We start from the raw sequence: 19,203 nt of genomic DNA, 5'->3' as shown, positions 1-19,203 counted from the left end.
TAAAATTAATTACTTATATACTTATTAAGTCTATTTTCTATTAGTTAATGTGTCACCTTTTTAAAAAGTTTGTATACGATATTCGTTATTACTGTAGGCGTCGCAACACAAGAATGTTATGATTAGAAGACGACTATTCTCAAAATCTGGACAATTAATTTCAGAGCGAAGACTTCGGCTGCTGGGAAAGAATGTACAAAATATTTTATTTTTACATTATAATAATGACCTCTGAGTACATGTCAAATGTGTCGTGTTTTTTTAATGAACATTTTGATTCGCTATGTATGTTTATGGTATTGTTCGTAATGCCCATAAATCCAATTTTCAATTTTTTTTTACAATTTTTTTGTTTCTCATATAGAGTATCTAAGAATATAGCCGAACTTATATACTCCTTAAAACGACCCTCAGTTCTAACTGCAAGACGCAAGGGTCTCGCAGGCTTAGTCTTGTTCTTGCTCAAGTCTTGCACGGTAAGTCTTGGTCTTGGTCTTGCCAAAATTAGGCGGTCTTGGTCTTGGTCTTGGTCATGCGAAAATGCAAGAACAAGACCAAGACTGCAAGACCAAGACCGAATTTGGGCAACACTATTTACAAGCATGCACCTTGGAGGGTATCAGTTGGTAGGTAACTGAGAAAAATAAAATCAAACTTACCACAGAACCGATATTAAAACGCGAACCAACCTAGTGACGAATAATTGAAAATTCGGACAAATATTGACGGTTATAGTGATAGTTATTGAATATTAGAGGTGAAAACGAAATATATTACCTTTTATCATTATTTCAATATTTACTGCACTAAAACAGACCGCTAATTCTCCGGAAGTAATTTAGCTTTCATTAATTATTCTCACTCGTTTAAATATTCTATAATTATCTGGCCAATGAATAATATATTCCATATATCAACAATGTGTTGCAAATGCCCACCTTTACCAATCCCGACGGGAAATATTTTGGCGACATATTTGCTGATAACTATTACTTTTGGAGTGTATATAAAGTTGTCTGAATCTGTTTATGTAAGTAGATGTTATGTATATACAGGTTAAATATATAAAATATATAATTATATTATATCATACACTCCTGGTCAAAAAAATTGGACACTTTTCATTTTGTATGTTTTTTTTTAATTTGGTACAGTCGAATGCACTTATTTGAATAGCCTTCGTGCTAAGCAAATATATTCTTATAACCGGGATATTCTAATAATCGATCAATAGTGGCTAGCCATAATAAGTGTACCGAATATACGTAATAATAGTACATACTATGTTAATATGTATATGTATAAGGTTTTACGTCTTTTTATGTCAATAATACAATGGCATAACGTATTTATTAAAAAACCAAATTACATTATATTATGTGGATGCATACAGTAATTAATATGAAATGTATGCAATATGTAGATTATCTAAATATTTTCGTATTAAAATACAAAATATACTTAATAAGAAAATTACTTATTTAGTCTTGAAAAGTAATCGGTAATTGTAGCTTGTTTTTTTGTTACATAAAATACTAGTCACTTCTGTTGCTCTAAATTATAAAGATTTAAAAAAAATTACTATGATTTGTGCATTCCGAAAACGTTTCATAACTTTACAAGCGATTAGAGTGGCCGAACTGTTTCTTAAAAATTTTATAACTGACAAGTGGGTGGCAATATGGCAATAGACAAATGAAATTATTTTGCGACTCAATTTGTCGGTAAACGATTGAATTGGCACATATAACAACGCAATAAAATATTTATTACCTATCTGACAAACTCAAATAATATAAATAAAACAACACTACAGGCCTTCGAACCCCTTGGCGAGAAACCTTAATACAAGACATAATTTAAATTTTTGGGAGATTCGAAATTGTAGGTAAAAATTTTTTCGTTGACCTGAAAAATATTTTAATAAGCGGTATTGTTTTATTTAGCTGAAAAATATTCTAGTAAGCTTAATTTGTTAAGGAGTAAATGGAAACGTTTCGGGACCTCGAATTTATATTCTACAAACCTGGATATTCCTATAACCGGTACTCTAAAAAGCGGGATCGACTGTATGTGTACAGTGGTTTTGATGGGATCATTACTAATAAAAATTGTTCATTTATAACAATAAAAACCGCTCTTTTAATTTAAATATTTTTAAATGATCTTGTCACCGCAGTAACCACATTATGACATTTGGAAAAGTTGATATTGTATCATGTTTATTAGCAACATATTTTTTGAATTTTTTATTGCATTTACGATAATTTACGAAATTTCATTGTTATCTACGTACTTCAAAGATGACACAGTAAAATTTTTAAAAGGAAATATTTACAGCGACCAAAGATACAGCGAGGTAAATTTGAAAAATCATCAAAATTGACATCTGGCATTTTTGTATAAAATTTATTTTTTTAACATGTTCCACCAACTCTAGATAAAAATAAACTTGATATTCGGATTCAGCGACCTCTAAAACATAAAAATAGACCAAAATTGATCATTCAACTTAAATTTGATTTTAGTGGTTGGCATAACGGTTAACACCGCTCGTCTAATATATAGATAGAAAAGCATTCTTTTTCTACGAGAATTCGAGAATCTGGTCAAGTTTGGAGCGCTGTAAAACCTAGATAATAAATAAAATTAAACAACTTTATAGTGAAAATTGTTTATTGGAAAATTCTCTACAAAATCGTTATGATGTTATTTTATTATGAAATGAACGTAAAAAAGTTATAACCAAAAGGAAATTTCTTACAAAATTTTCTCTTATTTTTGTTTATAACTTTTTTGTTGGTCACTTTACGATAAAAAGTAATAGATATAAAATTGTAGAAAATTAAATTTTCTTCATTTTATGTAAAATTAAATTTTCTGTAGCGTAGCTCGTTTACGAGATACAGCGCGAAAGCCCTTTGCACCGCTTTTTCCAAGATGGCGGCCGGGGGACAAAGGCATCAACCCTAAAAACTTGAACTTAAGCTTCTATTGAACCCCCCTACACATTAAAAAATAAAATTGACTCCTCTACGAAATGCACACTAAATGTAACATTTCAATGGACTAAATCCCTGATGAAAAACTGGAAAATGAAATAGGTACTGAAAGCCTGGCAGCTTGGATAATGCCAAAATATATTTTATCTACAATTTCACTTTCTACAATAATTTGATATTGGTTTTAACACTTACTTGCAATGTGCAATTTAAGAACTTTTTAAATTTTATATGTCACAATAATTTCATGAGAGTGATTACAGATAACTTTTGCAAGATGGCCGCTTTCGATATTGAATAATTAGTAAATCGGTATAGTTTTAAGTTATTTTATATGAATATATTTACAAAATACTACAGAATTTCACTTTTTGGCATAAATTTAATTGATAATACCGCAAATTGTGTACAATATTTTTAATAATTAAAGTAAATAAATTTTAAGTTCACTAAAATTCACGCCATTCGATTACCGCCATCGACCACTTAATCTGGGTTAATTTGATTAATCGCGGCATGTAAAGTAAAATTCTTCTTTCAGTACAATAAAGTGTTACTTTATTGCCGCAAATGAGGGCAAATGAGTACAATAATGAATGACTTTAGTGACGGTTGGCGATAAAATATGTTTATTTTTGTTTTAACAAAGTTTGGTTTGTTATGATAAAACGAATATAAAAATACTACTACAATACTGCCGTCCCTAGGAAAAACACCCCATATGCAAAAATTATGAAAATTGAGTTAGGAGCAAAAATTTGATCTAGAGGGTTTATATTACATGATTATTTAAAAAAAGTACAGTATTTACAACCCCAACTATATATTCTGAAAGAAATACTAAACCTAGCATCTACAAAAACATGCGTGGAACTAAGGAAAAACCCCGCAACTACAAAATTACTTAGGTAAAACCCCGCATATACTTGTCGGAGCCTGCAGTTACTGTGTTTATTCTAAGCAATACCCAATTGCGGTGTTTTTGCTACGTAATTGGCGCGGTTTATCAATTTATTTACTTTCTTTTCAACTTGTGTATGGTGCGATTGTGTTAGTTTGTGTCTTAAGAAACAACGTAAAATTTTTAATGTTGAAAATCGAGTAGATTAAGTAGTCTAGATTAAAAAAAAATGCTTAAATACTTTTTTTTTAAATTGCTTAAAAGGTTTTTTTGTAGGTACATAAGTTAAAACAATTTAAGATGTTTTAATCATATTCATTGAATTTGTAAAACAACATAATAATTTAATTCACCTACAATTACATTTCCTCGTATATACATATTGTAAATTCTGACGCTATAGCTGCTCAAGATATTTGTATTAAGTATTTCGAACCAGGACACACCTTCATGTCCGCCGATAGTTTCCACCATCAGGTGGAACTGTTTAAAAAAAGAAAAAAAACCTACGATTTTAATAATTTTGTGACAGCTGTTGGAAAGGCAAGTTTAAAAAAGGTTACAATAAAAAGAATGCAGTATACAGATTTTTTTAAGTGGGAAAATTTCGCGTCACAAACAAAAATTAAAAAAATAGAGAAACGTCCTTACTTGGCGAAAATAACAAATTGTTGCCAACAGGGGATTATTTTCTCTAAAAAGTACAAGTTAACAAATAAATCCGATAGTATGTTTGAAATAACTTTTCTTCAAAATAAAGTTTTAAATAAAAAACTTCCCAATCCTCAGGCATTTACATTTCCTTGTGGAGTAATAAAAAATAAAAAAGAAACCCTTATTAAAAATCTAGAAATCATAATGCCTTCAAATAGATTACAATTTTGAGAAAACCTTGAGTAAGATAAGAATTAATAAAATAATTTCTTTGTATATTTAATTTTTTTTTTATTTTTTTTTTTAATTTTGTTTGTTACGGTTTAATCGGTATAATAAATGTGTTTTTTTTTTATTAAATATGTAGATTTAATAAATTATTCAAAAACTCATTTTGTTGTTTAACTATATTTTATGCAACATTGTGCTAAGAAAAAACATCGCATATACAAAACATCCGTAGATGCTGTAGTTTTACTTAGCAATTCCTAATATTACTTACAATTTTTTCCCAGTATCTGCCATAGTAGGCATAAAATTGGGATAAATTACTGCTACTTTTTTTTAAACACAGTTTATTTACAGACTTATTGATATAAAGTAAAATCGTTTCTAACCGCATTGGTGTAACAATTTTAGCACCTTTTAAAAGTTGCAGATTTTTTGAAGTCCATTTACTCATTTTTATAAATACTGTAGATGCGGTGGTTTTCCTTAGGAGGGCAGAATACTAATAAGTAGTTTTAGTACAAGCACAAATGAATCTTTTTAGGTAGTTGGACCTGCTCAAATCCAGATAAACACAATTGATCGCTGCCCACAAGATACACTCCCCAGTGGAATAGATATGCAACTTAAGTTTGATGAACAAGGCAAAAGTGTAAGTGGAAATGTGACTCTTAATTCCGATTTTGATGCAAAAGTTAAAATTAATTTAAGAGGTAAGATAATAACTTTTTTTACTACTCCAAATAAAATGGCTTCAAATTATTATAGACCGGACAGTACCGTCGCCCCCGCTAGCGAAATTATTCCGATTCGATTTTTTTGCACAAACTTACTCAAAAAGAGGTCATTATAACATATCCACAGGGTGCCGGGCGGTGCCGTGGTCGAAAAATTGTTAAACAATTTTTTTTAAACAAATTCACAAAAATAATTTTTTCATTTCAAACAAATTTTTTTTAGATAAATTGGCTTATTCTGAGCAAAAAAGATCTCTTGTAATTTTTTTCTAAAATTGTTTGTTGTCGAGTTATATGCGATTAAATATTTAAAAAATGCGAAAATGGCTATTTTCAAGGCTTAATAACTCGATTAAACATTATTATTATGAAATTCAAAAAGTCACCAACTCAAGTTTCAAATCCCTTCTTCAAGATCCTGAAGAGATCTTTGTCATTATTTTATTACAAAGCTGTTATTTTTAATTATTAATAATTATCGCTATAGTCCAGGATGTATTGTCGCCCCCGTTAGTGAAATTATTTTGATTCCTTTTTTTGCAGAAACTTACTCAAAACGAGGTCTTTATAACATATCCGGGCAGTGCCGGGCAGTGACGTGGTCGAAAAATTGTTTAAATATATTTTTTAAACAAATTCACAAAAGTAATTTTTTCACTTAGAACAAATTTTTTTTAGATAATTTGGGACATTCTGAGCAAAAAATGTCTCTTGTGATTTTTTTCTAAAATTGATTGTTGTCGAATTATACGCGATTTATACTTTGAAAAATGCGAAAATGGCCATATAACTCGACAACAATCAATTTTAGAGAAAAATCAAAAGAGACCTTTTTTGCTCAGAATAACCCAAATTATCTAAAAAAAATCGTTCGCAATAAAAACCACGGCACCGCCCGCACCCTGTGGATATGTTATAAGGACCTCGTTTTGAGTAAGTTTCTGCAAAAAAATGGAATCGGAATAATTTCACTAACGGGGGCGACGGATACATCCTGGACTATATTGCTAATTGTTAATAATTAAAAATAACAGCTTTGTAATAAAATAATGACAAAGATCTCTTCAGGGCCTTGAAGAAGGGGTTTGATACTTGATTTGGTCACATTTTGAATTTCATAATAATAATGTTTACTCGAGTTATTAAGCCTTGAAGATGGCTATTTTCGCATTTTTCAAATTTTTAATCGCATATAACTCGACAACAATCAATTTTAGAAAGAAATGAGAGGAGACCTTTTTTGCTCAGAATAAGCCAATTTATCTAAAAAATTTTGTTCGAAATGAAAAAATTATTTTTATGAATTTGTTTAAAAAAAATTGTTTAAACAATTTTTCGACCACGGCACCGCCCGGCACCCTGTGGATAGGTTATAATGACCTCTTTTTAAGTAAGTTTCTGCAAAAAATCGAATGGAAATAATTTCGCTAGCGGGGACGACCATACTGCCCGGTCTATTAATTAATTAAATAAAATAAAGTAATTTTTGTGCATTCCTGCAAAACGATAAATAATTTGGGTACATGTAGTACTATGTGTTCTTTATTTAGGTAATTTTAAATTATTATTTTTTTTTGTTTATATTTTTGCCATTATATGACAGATGAGATCCTGAAACGAATGGACGAAATAAAAAAAACAAAAATTATCCAGATAGATATAAACCCAGAAAAGCACTGTTTAGTATCCAGGTTATGGTATAGATATACAGACATGTCGGACATCCGGTTTATATGTGTTTCATTGACTTTGAGAAGGCCTTTGATCGAGTAAAACATACTAAAATGATTGCTATTCTTCAAAAAGTGGGTATTGATGATAAAGACCTACGCATTATCAAAAATCTTTACTAACATCAACGTTCAAACATCAGGATTGGCCGGGACAGGTCTGAAGAACTTCAAATACGAAGAGGAGTAAGGCAGGGCTGCATTTTGTCCCCATTAATATTTAACATCTATTCTGAGTTTGTTTTCAATGAAGCAGTGGATAATGCTCAATGTGGTATCAAAATGAATGGCGTCAATATTATTAATTTGAGATACGCGGATGACACTGTGCGAATTGCGAGCAATTAAGAAGAACTGTAACATCTGATTATTAGCATTACCACAACGTGTGATGAATATGGACTCAAGCTAAACATCTTCAAGCAAGACCAAGGTGATGGTTGTCAGTAAGACTCCAATACAACCGGAAGTATTAACAGCTTATGCTGAACAATTAGAGAGAACTAACAGTATCACCTACCTTGATTGTAATCTAAATGATAACTGGGACATGATCAAAGAAATTATAATACGAATAGTGTAGGCCAGAGCTGCATTCTTTAAGATAAAGAAAATTTTACATGGAAACAACATTACCTTGAATCTTAAAATTAGATTAGTGAGATGTTATGTGTTCTCTACTCTTTTGTATGGTATCGAAGGTTAGACTTTAATACATACTCTTCTCAAGAAATTAGAAGCCTTTGAAATCTGGGTATACCGGATAATCCTACGAATAAGTTGGGTGGATAGAGTTCGTAATGAAGTTGTTTTGCACCGGATGGGAAAAGGTCACGGAAGTCGTCAGAACAGTTAAAAATCTAAAACTTGAATATTTTGGCCATGTTATGCGACACCCAGCGAGATATAATATACTCCATTTAATAACACAATGCAAGGTAGAGGGAAGAAGAGGGCCAGGTCGAAGAAGTAAATCATGGCTTAAAAACCTGAGAGAATGGTTTAACAGATCCTCTGCATCCCTTTTCCGAGGTGCCGTCAACAAAATTACTATAGCCAGTATGGCTATAATCGAGCACGGCACATGAAGAACAATGAAAATTTGAGTAGCGGAAGAAAAATAAACAATGGAAAGATGCCAAGAATAAGATTCTATAATTAAAGTACCATAGCCACAATGTATATTGTATATAGAAAAGTTAAAGAATCCAGCTAGACTTAGATGGAGACAGAATAGTCCGTTCTTTAACGGTAAAATATTGCGAAATCTCCAAATTTTAAAGAACCGCTTGGATTGTCATGAAATTTGGCACACACATAGCTAAAAAGTCAAAGAAAAAAGTGATATTGTGCCGATATGTGCTTTTGCCCTGGGGGTGGTTTTCACCCCCTCTTGCGGGTGAAAAAATAATCGTCCAAAGAAAGTCAGGAAATGGATAAACTGGCTAATTTTAAGTAACTTTTGTTCTATAGAGTTTTTTCACTAAGTCAATACTTTTCGAGTTATTTGGCAGTGAATATATTCATTTTTTCAACAAAATAACCACGCTTTTAGACGGTTTTTCGCAAATAACTCAAATAGTAAGTATTTTGTCAAAAAAACATTTTTAGCAAAAATATAGCCTGTAAAAATTTTTAAAAAATGGTGTATATGTTACGTCTCTACACCTAGTAGAAGCAAAGTTATAGCTAATGAAAAATAGGTTCATATTCGTCAAATTTCAAATGGAATATTTTACCGTGAAATAAACAAAAATGAAGCACATTTCGGGGAAAACTCATTACAACTTATTTAAAGTGTTTAAAAAAAGCTTCATTTTTGTTTTATAAAAAAAATTTTTAGCATCAAAATTAAACAAGTTACGCTCAAAATAAAGTTATTCCCATTTGGTTTTGGTAAAAAAATCGAGAAAATCACCCCCTAATTAGTATCTTAAATGAACTTAATCGTTACGACTTCACAAGTTTCTTGACTCGTGTATATATTGTTTATATGATCTGTAAGCTTCATTGGTTCAAAGGCCTCATTATTGAAAGGGCTGAAGTTAAAATGGGTTGAACGAGTCACTGATCACGAATGTATGCAAATTTAGAAACACCAAATCTTAATCAATTTTTGTCTAACAGAAAAACAAAAAAAATACACGATATTCAGAAAAGCAAATCTGACTTTTTTTTGTTTTTCGAAATTTTTGGTATCTCTAACAATTTTTACGTTATTTTGAAAAAAAGCATATTTTTCAAAATTTAAATTTTTAAAAATTTTAGTTTGAAACCAAATTTTTTCAAAAATAAACACTTTGAATCGACGATACTTACAGATCATATAAACACAACATAAGTACAATAATTTGTGGAGCGGTAACGATTAATTTCATTTAATTTGCTAATTAGGGGGTGGTCTTCTCGATATTTTTTGCAAAAACAAAAAGGACCAATTTTATTTTGAGCGTAACTTGCTTAAATTTAATGATAGAAACTTTTTGTAAGAACAGAAATAAATCTTTTTTTAAATACTTTAAAAAAGTTATAATGGGTTTTCCCCAAAAAGTGCTTAATTATTTGGATATTTCACGTCGAAATATTCTATTTGAAATTTGGTGAATATTAATCTATTTTTCATTGGCTATAACTCTAGTTCTACGAAATCCAGAGACCTAACGCGTACACCATTTTTTTAATTTTTTATAAGCTATATTTTTGCTAAGAACGTTTTTTCGACAAAATATTTACTTTTTGAGTTATTTGTGAAAAACTGTCTAAAAATGTGGTTATTTTGTTGAAAAATGAACATATTCACTTGCAAATAACTCGAAAAGTGTTGGCTTGGCGAAAAAGCTCTATAGAACAAAAGTTACTTAAAATTAGTCAGTTTACCCATTTCCGGACTTATTTTGGACATATATTTTTTCACCCCCAAGAGGGGGTGAAAGTCACCCCCAGGGCAAAAGCACATATCGGCACAATATCACTTTTTTTCTTTAACATGTAAGCTATACTTATGCCGAATTTCATGTCAATCCAAGCGGTTCTTTAAAATTTAGAGCAAAAACCGTGAAAGAATGGACTAGAACGGAAATCTAATTGATTTATGTTGAAAAAATTATCTAGGACAAATAAAGTAAAATATGAACGTTCAAATACTCTAGATCAACTGTCTGAAGACAAAGGAGACAAAACCCTACAGCTAGAAGAAGAGGTAAAAAATAATGGACCAATAGTATAACGGGGATCCAATTCATTGCCAACACAGTCACTACACCCAATATTTTCAAAATTTTAGAATTAACAAACTTTCAAAAGTATTAAAAATTACATTTTTATAATAATAAAAGTCTTGCACGTAAACCAAGTAAATATAAAGTATCATAATAATTAAATTAGTTTTCTTAATAAGGTAACCAATATTTAAAATATGGTTTTTGCTTGCTTTCGATACAGAGGGATGCACAATCCTTGGACAGCTTTTTGCGCCGTATAGGCTTCCTCAGCAAAGCAGCGTGCACACATCTGAAGCGAAAACCAGCTAGCCCATCTATTTACTTACAACCAACTTCCAACAGGAAAAGTTTCAGGTTTAAATAACTATTCACCATTTTAATTTTTATTTTAGTGGTGAATTCTGTATCTGACACTTTTGAGTTTGATTAAGAGATGTCGCTTAATTGCGTCCCAATGGGGATTTAAATGATCTTTAAAATTTCCCTTAAATAGATGGGCTAGCTGGTTTTCGCTTCAGAGGAGTGCACGCTGCTCTGCTGAGGAAGCCTATAAGGCAGAAACAGCTGTCCAGGGATTGTGCATCCTTTTGAATCGAAAACAAGCAAAAATCATCTTTTACTTTTCTATCTTTACTCAGATTTGAGTACTAGGAAGTTTTTTCTGTCCTTTTCCTAGATGAATGAAAACGGAATGTGACTGCATTTAGTAGAGTCTTTTTGTTTTCTATATTTGTCGTCTGCTGTCTTATAAATTGTAAAAGTCGCAGATTAAGGATGTGCCAGAAATAACTTCCAACAAGAAAAGTTTCAGATTTAAATAACTATTTACCATTTTAATTTTTATTATAATGGTGAATTCTGCATCAGAGACTTTTCAGTTTGTTGTTAACCAATATTGGTTTCAATTTTGCGAAGAGTTTAATTGAGTGCTGATGAAGCAAATATAAAATTAATATTGTTCTGCTAAGCTTTTAAATGTTAGTTGTTTATAAATTTCGTTCAAACTATACTGAAATTTTATTTTTATGTACTTAATAGTTAAAAATATCAAATAATATTTATAGTCTAAGAGCTAGTGAACCCTCCGACTAACGGTCGTCCTGTAAGGCTAGAAATTTGTATAGTAATAATTCATAGCACACCAAGGCTAAAAACCATGACATGGCAAGCATCAGCCGTGCACCAGGTGAATCGAAAAGTGCAAATTTAGGGGGTAAAATAAACTTTCTCCTGTAAAGTTTAAATTTAAGTATGTGTTTGAGCAAGTCATTTAGAAGAAATGTGTACAATGGCAGGCGATTCTGAAGAGCCCAAGACCTTGCCAGGCGAGGGGAAAGATTAGGCCTTTTTCCTAAAATTATTATTTTTGCATCGAAAAAAACTTTTTTTAGGTTTTTTGAATCATTCCAAACAGAAAAGGTCTCTAGTTATTTTTCTCTTAGGTTAAAAGTTTTTGTTATATAAGCGATTAAAAATTTTGAAAATTGGGAAATCGGCCATTTTTAACCCTAAATCGGACATTTAACTAAAAATGTTAATATTGCCAAGGTAGGTAGATATTCTTTAAACATGGATTGATGAAATCACGAAGAGTTTTTTGCAATATAATATCGAAAACCCCTTTGTTTTTTAATTGTTGTTCAAGCGGGTGATCGCACTGTAGTATAAGTGAGGACGTTTGAGTTTGCATAAATTCATTATCTCGAGAATGGGCAAATTTAAAGAAAAATCCTCAGATAGGTCGATTTTTATTTTTGAATTAGGCCTATTTGGCATATATATAATACTAGTGACGTCATCAATCTGGGCGTGATGACGTAATCGATGATTCTTTTAAATGCGAGTAGCGGTTACGTGATAGCTCATTTGAAAGGTTATTCTCTATTCAGTAATATAAACATTAACATAATTATTTATACAGGGTGTACAAAAAACATTTTTCTTCTTTTTGTCTAAATTAATTTTTTTTTTTAATTTTTTTGTACACCCTGTATAAATAATTATGTTAATGTTTATATTACTAATAGAGAATTAAATAACCTTTCAAATGAGCTATCACACAACCCCTACTTTCATTTAAATAATAATAATAATAATAATAGAGTTTTTAAGAGTATCAGATCAATACCGGGTAATCATAAGAAACAACCTTATCCCAGAGGCTAGACGCAATACGATCAAAAGCGAAGTCGAACGGGAGATTAACAACCAAGGGCTAGTTTTAGATCAAGTCCTAAATGAAATCCTTGATGAGCAGATTCCTGAGATTCCCTTACCCGAAACTCAACCTGACAATACAAAACAGGAAAACAACGAGTTGCGCGATAGTCTCGCAAACGAAATGGCTCGTGCCGTACAAGAGTTTAATGGAACAAATCCACTTAGCAGACCACCGCTACCACGAATAAACTCTTGTAAGAAACTAGGTGAGCTGTTACAAATTGTGAACACTGAAGTCCTACCCAATTATGTCGTAGAAGCCCACACATTGGAATATCTGCATATGCTAATCTACTGTGCAGCAACAGCAATTGCTAATGTAATGGGCGTTAAGATCAGAACACGACGGAGTACTAATAACGGAAGGACTGGTAACAGAATTGCACCCTGGGAAAAGAGACTTCTCGGAAAAATTGAATTACTGCGTAGTGATATTGGTCAAGTCACAGAATATGTAAGAGGTGTAACAAGTAGAAAAGTCATTAAGAGAGCTGAAGAAATAATGCGGAGCACTGCAAGACACTCGAGATACGATCCAGAAAATAACACAGCCCAACAGTGTCTGGATACATTAAAACAAAAACTCTCCGTCTATTCAGGACGATTAAGAAGGTATAAAGTTAGTAACAACCGAAAATGTGACAATGCGCTTTTTGAGAACTCTGAGAAGGCGTTCTACCGAAAACTGAACTCCACCGTAGAAACTGTAGACAAGTCTTACCCAAGCCAGGAAGAGATTCATGAGTTTTGGGGAAATCAACTTTCCACACCAGCTGCTCTTAACAACAATGCTGGCTGGATAGAAGATACGACGCACAACTGTCACCACTACGTCACAGCTAACTACGAACCATTCACTACTGAAGAGGTCTCAAATATCATCAAAGAGCTTCATAACTGGAAATCTCCTGGACCAGACGGAGTCCAGAACTTCTGGCTTAAGAAGTTTTGGAGCATTCATGATTGCTTATCAACATTAATTAATCATGTTATTTCTAACCCGCAGGAAATACCATCATTTCTAACTCAGGGAATCACTTATTTAATACCGAAGGATCAAAATAACACCCAAGATCCAGCCAAGTACCGCCCAATTACTTGTCTTCCAACTTTGTATAAATTGGTCACATCCTGTATAACCCGGCGTACCTACCAACACTGTGCTCTAAACAATATCATAGAGCCTCAACAGAAAGGATGCGCTAAGGGTTCTATGGGTTGTAAAGAACAACTTATCATCGACTCAGTCATTTCTAACCAGGCATTCACCAAAAAAAGGAACCTCTTTACTGCCTTTATTGACTACAAAAAGGCCTTTGATTCAGTGCCGCATGAATGGCTTATAGATATATTAAAAATATACAAAGTCGATGATAACATAGTGACTTTTTTAAGGCATATAATGACAAGTTGGAAGACTAAAATTCACCTCCAATTACCTGGTGAAAACAATATCGAAACGGAAAATATCGCAATCAACCGGCGCCTGTTTCAAGGAGACTCGCTGAGTCCATTGTGGTTCTGTTTGGCTATGAACCCTCTATCACAGCTATTAAACTCCACTGACTCAGGTTTTAGCATTAAAAACAACAATACTGCACTAGCGAAGCTTAATCATCTGTTGTATATGGATGATTTGAAATTAATGGCTTCTACTCGAGACAATCTAGAGCAGATGCTAAAAACAGTAGAAACATTCTCTAATGATATTAATATGCAGTTCGGCCTAGACAAGTGCCGTGTTTTGAATATAGTCAGAGGAAAGGTACAGCCCGGTGGATTCGATATGCAAAATGGCCAGAACATCGAGGCCATGGGTGAAAACGATATATACAAATATCTTGGAGTAAAGCAGGCGCGGAAAATTGACCATAAGCAAATGAAAACTGAAATAACTACTGAGTTTATACGAAGGATAAAACAGCTGCTTCGTTCACAGCTTAACAGTAAAAATTTGTTTAAAGCACTAAACACCTACGCTTGTTCCGCACTTAGCTATTCATTTGGTATTGTTAAGTGGACAAAAACAGATATAGAAAATCTTCAGCGAAAATTACGAACACACCTCACAAAGGCACAAAAACACCATCCTAAAAGTGCAGTAGAAAGAACAACATTACCACGGAATCTGGGAGGAAGAGGACTTATGGATATAGGTGAGCAATTAGATAAACAAATTGCTAATTTAAGAACTTATTTTCAGATGCAAGCTGAGACATCTACTCTACATCAAGCTATTTGCGCAGTAGATGACACAACACCGATCAAACTGAGGGAACCAGAAATGCGCATAAACCACCTCACTAAAGACGAAAAACTGCGCACCTGGATGGGTAAACCTCTGCACGGGTGACATCCCAATGAGGTCAGCCAAGACTGTGTCGACAATACAGCGTCGAACTATTGGTTGACATCAGCAAAGATGTTCCCTGAAACGGAGGGTTCATTACTGGCTATTCAAGATCAGGTTATACCAACCAGAAATTACCTGAAATATATCATCAAAGACCCTCAGGTTCAAAACGACAGATGCCGATATGGATGTCAAGCCCAAGAAACCATCCAACATCTTACATGGGGCTGCCAGGCATTTGCTGCAACTGAATACAAGGAACGGCATGACGCAGTGGGAAAAATCCTTCATCAAGAGATAGCTATCAAGCTGGGACTTCTCCAAACGGATCATCTCCCGTATTATCAATACGTCCCTGAGAGTATGCTTGAGGATGGCAACTACAAGCTATACTGGGACCGCACTGTTCTCACAGACCAAACAGTGGCACATAATAGACCAGATCTCGTACTAGTTAATAAATTAACAAGACAGACTACACTAATTGATGTGGCGATACCTAACAACAATAATCTACGTAGTAAATTTACTGAAAAGATCGCCAAGTACAGAGATCTGGAAATTCAAATACGAAGGCAATGGAGAATGCAAAGTACCCAGACGATACCAATTATTATCTCTACTACTGGAGTCATTCCGAAGACCCTCCTCGAAAACATAAAAAAGCTGGGTCTAAATGAACACCTTTATAAGACCATGCAGAAAGCTGTACTACTTGCGACGGCCAGATGCGTACGAAAATTTCTGGGAGAAACTCCAGCATACCAAGTCACCTAGGGCTCGAAAACACGGAAAGAGTCCCACCAGAGCTCAATCCTTTTGATACCGTAGGTATCTGGGATGAGTCAATTTTCCCCTTAGAGGGAGTGTGAGCCGTATGGCTAAATCTGGATAATAGAGTTTATTTGTAGCATTTAGTACATAATAATAAACCCAAGTTCTCACTGAAGTTGTTAGTCACATGGACTACAACTTGTGCATGAGGGTTAAATTTTGATTATAAAACGACATAAATTTATCTTAAAGTTTACAAAAAGGAATTAAATAGTCTATTTCGCTCATCTTTCTTCAAATTTGGGCTCCTCTTCTCACTAATTCAGTTAACGTTAAATTTTGTTTATCGGACCTACGAAAATCTCTAATAAAGTTCAACAAAGGATTGCGAATAACTTCAGATGGGATTCTTCTGGCGAGACTTCGTTTTATATGAGAATTATCATGACTTTTAAGGTGTTTTGTTCATTTTTACAGTAATTTTCTCAATTTAAACATTTATAAGTGACATTTGATATAAATAATTTTTGACAATATAAAAATCATCGATTACGTCATCACACCCAGATGTATGACGTCACTAGTATTATATATGGCAAAAAGGCCTAATTTAAAAATAAAAATCGACCTGTCTGAGGATTTTTCTTTAAATTTGGCCATTCTCGAGATAATGCATTTATGCAAACTTAAACGTCCTCATTTATACTACAGTGCGATCGCCCGCTTGATTAACAATTAAAAAACAAAGGGGTTTTCGATATTGTATTGCAAAAAACTCCTCGGGATTTCATCAATTAATGTTTAAAGAATATCTACCTACCTTGGCAACATTGAAAGTTTTAGTGAAATGTCCGATTTATGGTTAAAAATGGCCGATTTCGCAATTTTCAAAATTTCTAATCGCTTATACATATTACAAAAACTATTAACCTAAGAGAAAAATCACTAGAGACCTTTTCTGTTTGGAATTATTGAAAAAACCCAAAAAAACTTTCTTTGATGCAAAAAAATAATTTTAGGAAAACCCTTAATCTTTCCCCTCGCCTGGCAAGGTCTTGAGCTCTTCAGAATAGCCTGTCATTGTACACATTTCTTCTAAATGACTTACTCAAACACATACTTAAATTTAAACCTTACAGAAGAAAGTTTATTTTACCCCCTAAATTTGCACTTTTCGATTCACCTGGTAGACACACGTGCACCGCTGATGCCTGCCAGGTCATGGTTTTTAGCCTTGGTGTGCTATGAATTATCACTAGACAAATTTCTAGCCTTACAGGACGACCGTGAGTCGGAGGTTTCACTAGCTCTTAGACTATTATATTTAATTAACCATTTAAAATAATTCAATAAACCCTTAACGCCATCTGCTAACGTTTAAATGAAGCTAGCTAATACCTTGTTTATTTCGACAGAACGGTCAAAGTCAAACTATAATATAATTGGTTTAATATCTAACTAATAAATAAATAATAAAGTTCCTTTATTCAATTTAAAAAATATTATTTTAATATAAAGAATATAATTTTTTAAAATATAAATAATAAAAGTATCCGGGATATAAAAAAATATAATGACGTTTATTAGAAGTCATTTAGTGTTTATATATTGACAAATGAACCGTACACACATCGTGACTTGTCGCATTAGGATTTTAGAAGATTAGATAATATTATAACATAATATTAATATTCCCTTTAAATTATAAACAATAAATCACTATTTGTTTTGAAACGTTAAATTCGTAATTGATCTTAATACACTCTAAAGTTCCCTTCATGAAATTTTTAAAAGATTCCATTCATTTATTATCTTGAGATTCTTCTTTATCAAGATTCAAGAAGTTGTAAGACGCACGTCAATAAAGCGAGCTGGCTTTTAATTAGCCTAATTTTACTTTCATCTAAATTTTATTTTATTATAATTAATTATTTAATAATGTCCAAAATTTTGAAAAAGTAAATATTAAAGATAAATCTTATTTTATACGGGATTAAACCACAATAATTTATTGATTGTAATGAGAATTATATTTATTTTATAGTATAGTTGCGGCCATTGAATAGTTTACACCTTTATACTAGGGATGGGAAAAACCTACCGGTTTAAACCTAAAACCGGTTTTTTTACTTCGCAATAACCGGTTTTACCGGTTGTTTTTTTGTCCCGGTTATAACCGTTTTTTTTTCTTTTTAAAGTAAAACGGGTTATTAGGTTTTTACGGTGATTAGGATTGGGTTAGGTATTATTTTGAATCCCAATCATAATTATTATTCTCAAGTAATTATTCCAAACAAAACCATAATTCTTTTATTTTATTTTATAAAATACAGAAGCAAATTGAAAGTGCAATCTCACATCAGCCAGAAACAATTGTTAAGTTTTATTATAATATTTCCTTGAAAAGGTATTTGTAATCATAATATTTACGCAAGAAGTGATCTGGTTGAATTAGACGCAAACATCATCTATTTTTCACACTTAACTCTTGACATTGAAAGTGGGTGAATGACTTTTTCTGATTACCAAAAATAATGCTCTGACTATGAATATCGAATTACTGATTACGAATACGAATCTCCAAGAATTTCGCTACGTTTTCAAAACGATACACTCATACAGGAAGTATTAAATGAGTTAAAATGTACCTATTCTACAAATATAAAAACGTGTTAAAAGTAATACATGTTCTTTCGATAGTATGTACTAATTTTGATCATATTGATATCGAGTCGAATGGAGTATCGCAAACTAAAGTGTTTTGTAAATGTAACTTTGTAATTTATTGGATTAAAAAAACCGAAAACCGGTTTTTCCAAAAACCGTTTTTTGGCCGGTTATAACCGCTAGGTTAAACCGTAAGCAAAAAAAACCGGTATAACCGAAAACCGGTGTTTTGTCAAAAAACCGCCATCCCTAATTTATACCCCTATACATATATCTTAGTAGTCGAATTTTGGAATATTTATCTCGTTTAAGCGCACCTTTTACCCATTTTTTTAAACGTACATATGACCAGTGGTGAACCCAGAATGGGTTAATTAAAATTAAAATAACAAAATAGAATTAATCTATTTTAAAAAACGTTACAAAATGGAAATTTAATTTTTTATAATGAATAAAATGGAATACTTATGTTCCTAATAACGAAAATATGGAAGGCTGGGTTAAAAATATCCATTCTGTTTTACATCTATTTTTTATTAAATAATCATACACAGTAACACAATAATTAATGATTGGTGGAAGCTCCATTATTTCCTTCAATTATGTCCATTATATGTCCATTATATCCTCTAATTTCCTTATGGTATATTCAACAAGCTCCTCTCATGCCTCTCAATTGCTTTTCATAGTTCAATTCTATTCCGTCGCCTTCAGTT

The 19,203-nt window shown here is 32.2% G+C and overlaps 1 protein-coding gene across 1 annotated transcript in view; it reads left to right on the top strand.

Moving 5' to 3' along the window:
- Window positions 1-903: 903 nt before the first annotated feature.
- The window catches only part of LOC114324243 (uncharacterized), a 29,232-nt gene continuing 10,932 nt past the window's right edge, over window positions 904-19,203 (top strand). Inside the window, exons 1-2 of the mRNA XM_028272034.2 lie at window positions 904-1,030; window positions 5,330-5,498. Coding sequence (XP_028127835.1) covers window positions 920-1,030; window positions 5,330-5,498 — 280 coding nt within the window. The 5' untranslated portion in view covers window positions 904-919. The remainder of the gene's footprint in view (window positions 1,031-5,329; window positions 5,499-19,203) is intronic.

The sequence above is a fragment of the Diabrotica virgifera genome, chromosome 3 (genome assembly GCF_917563875.1).
Source record: "Diabrotica virgifera virgifera chromosome 3, PGI_DIABVI_V3a".
In the NCBI taxonomy this organism is placed as follows: domain Eukaryota; kingdom Metazoa; phylum Arthropoda; class Insecta; order Coleoptera; family Chrysomelidae; genus Diabrotica; species Diabrotica virgifera.
The sequence above is the reverse complement of the archived record's forward strand: the minus strand, read 5'-3'. Positions and strand labels throughout refer to the sequence as shown.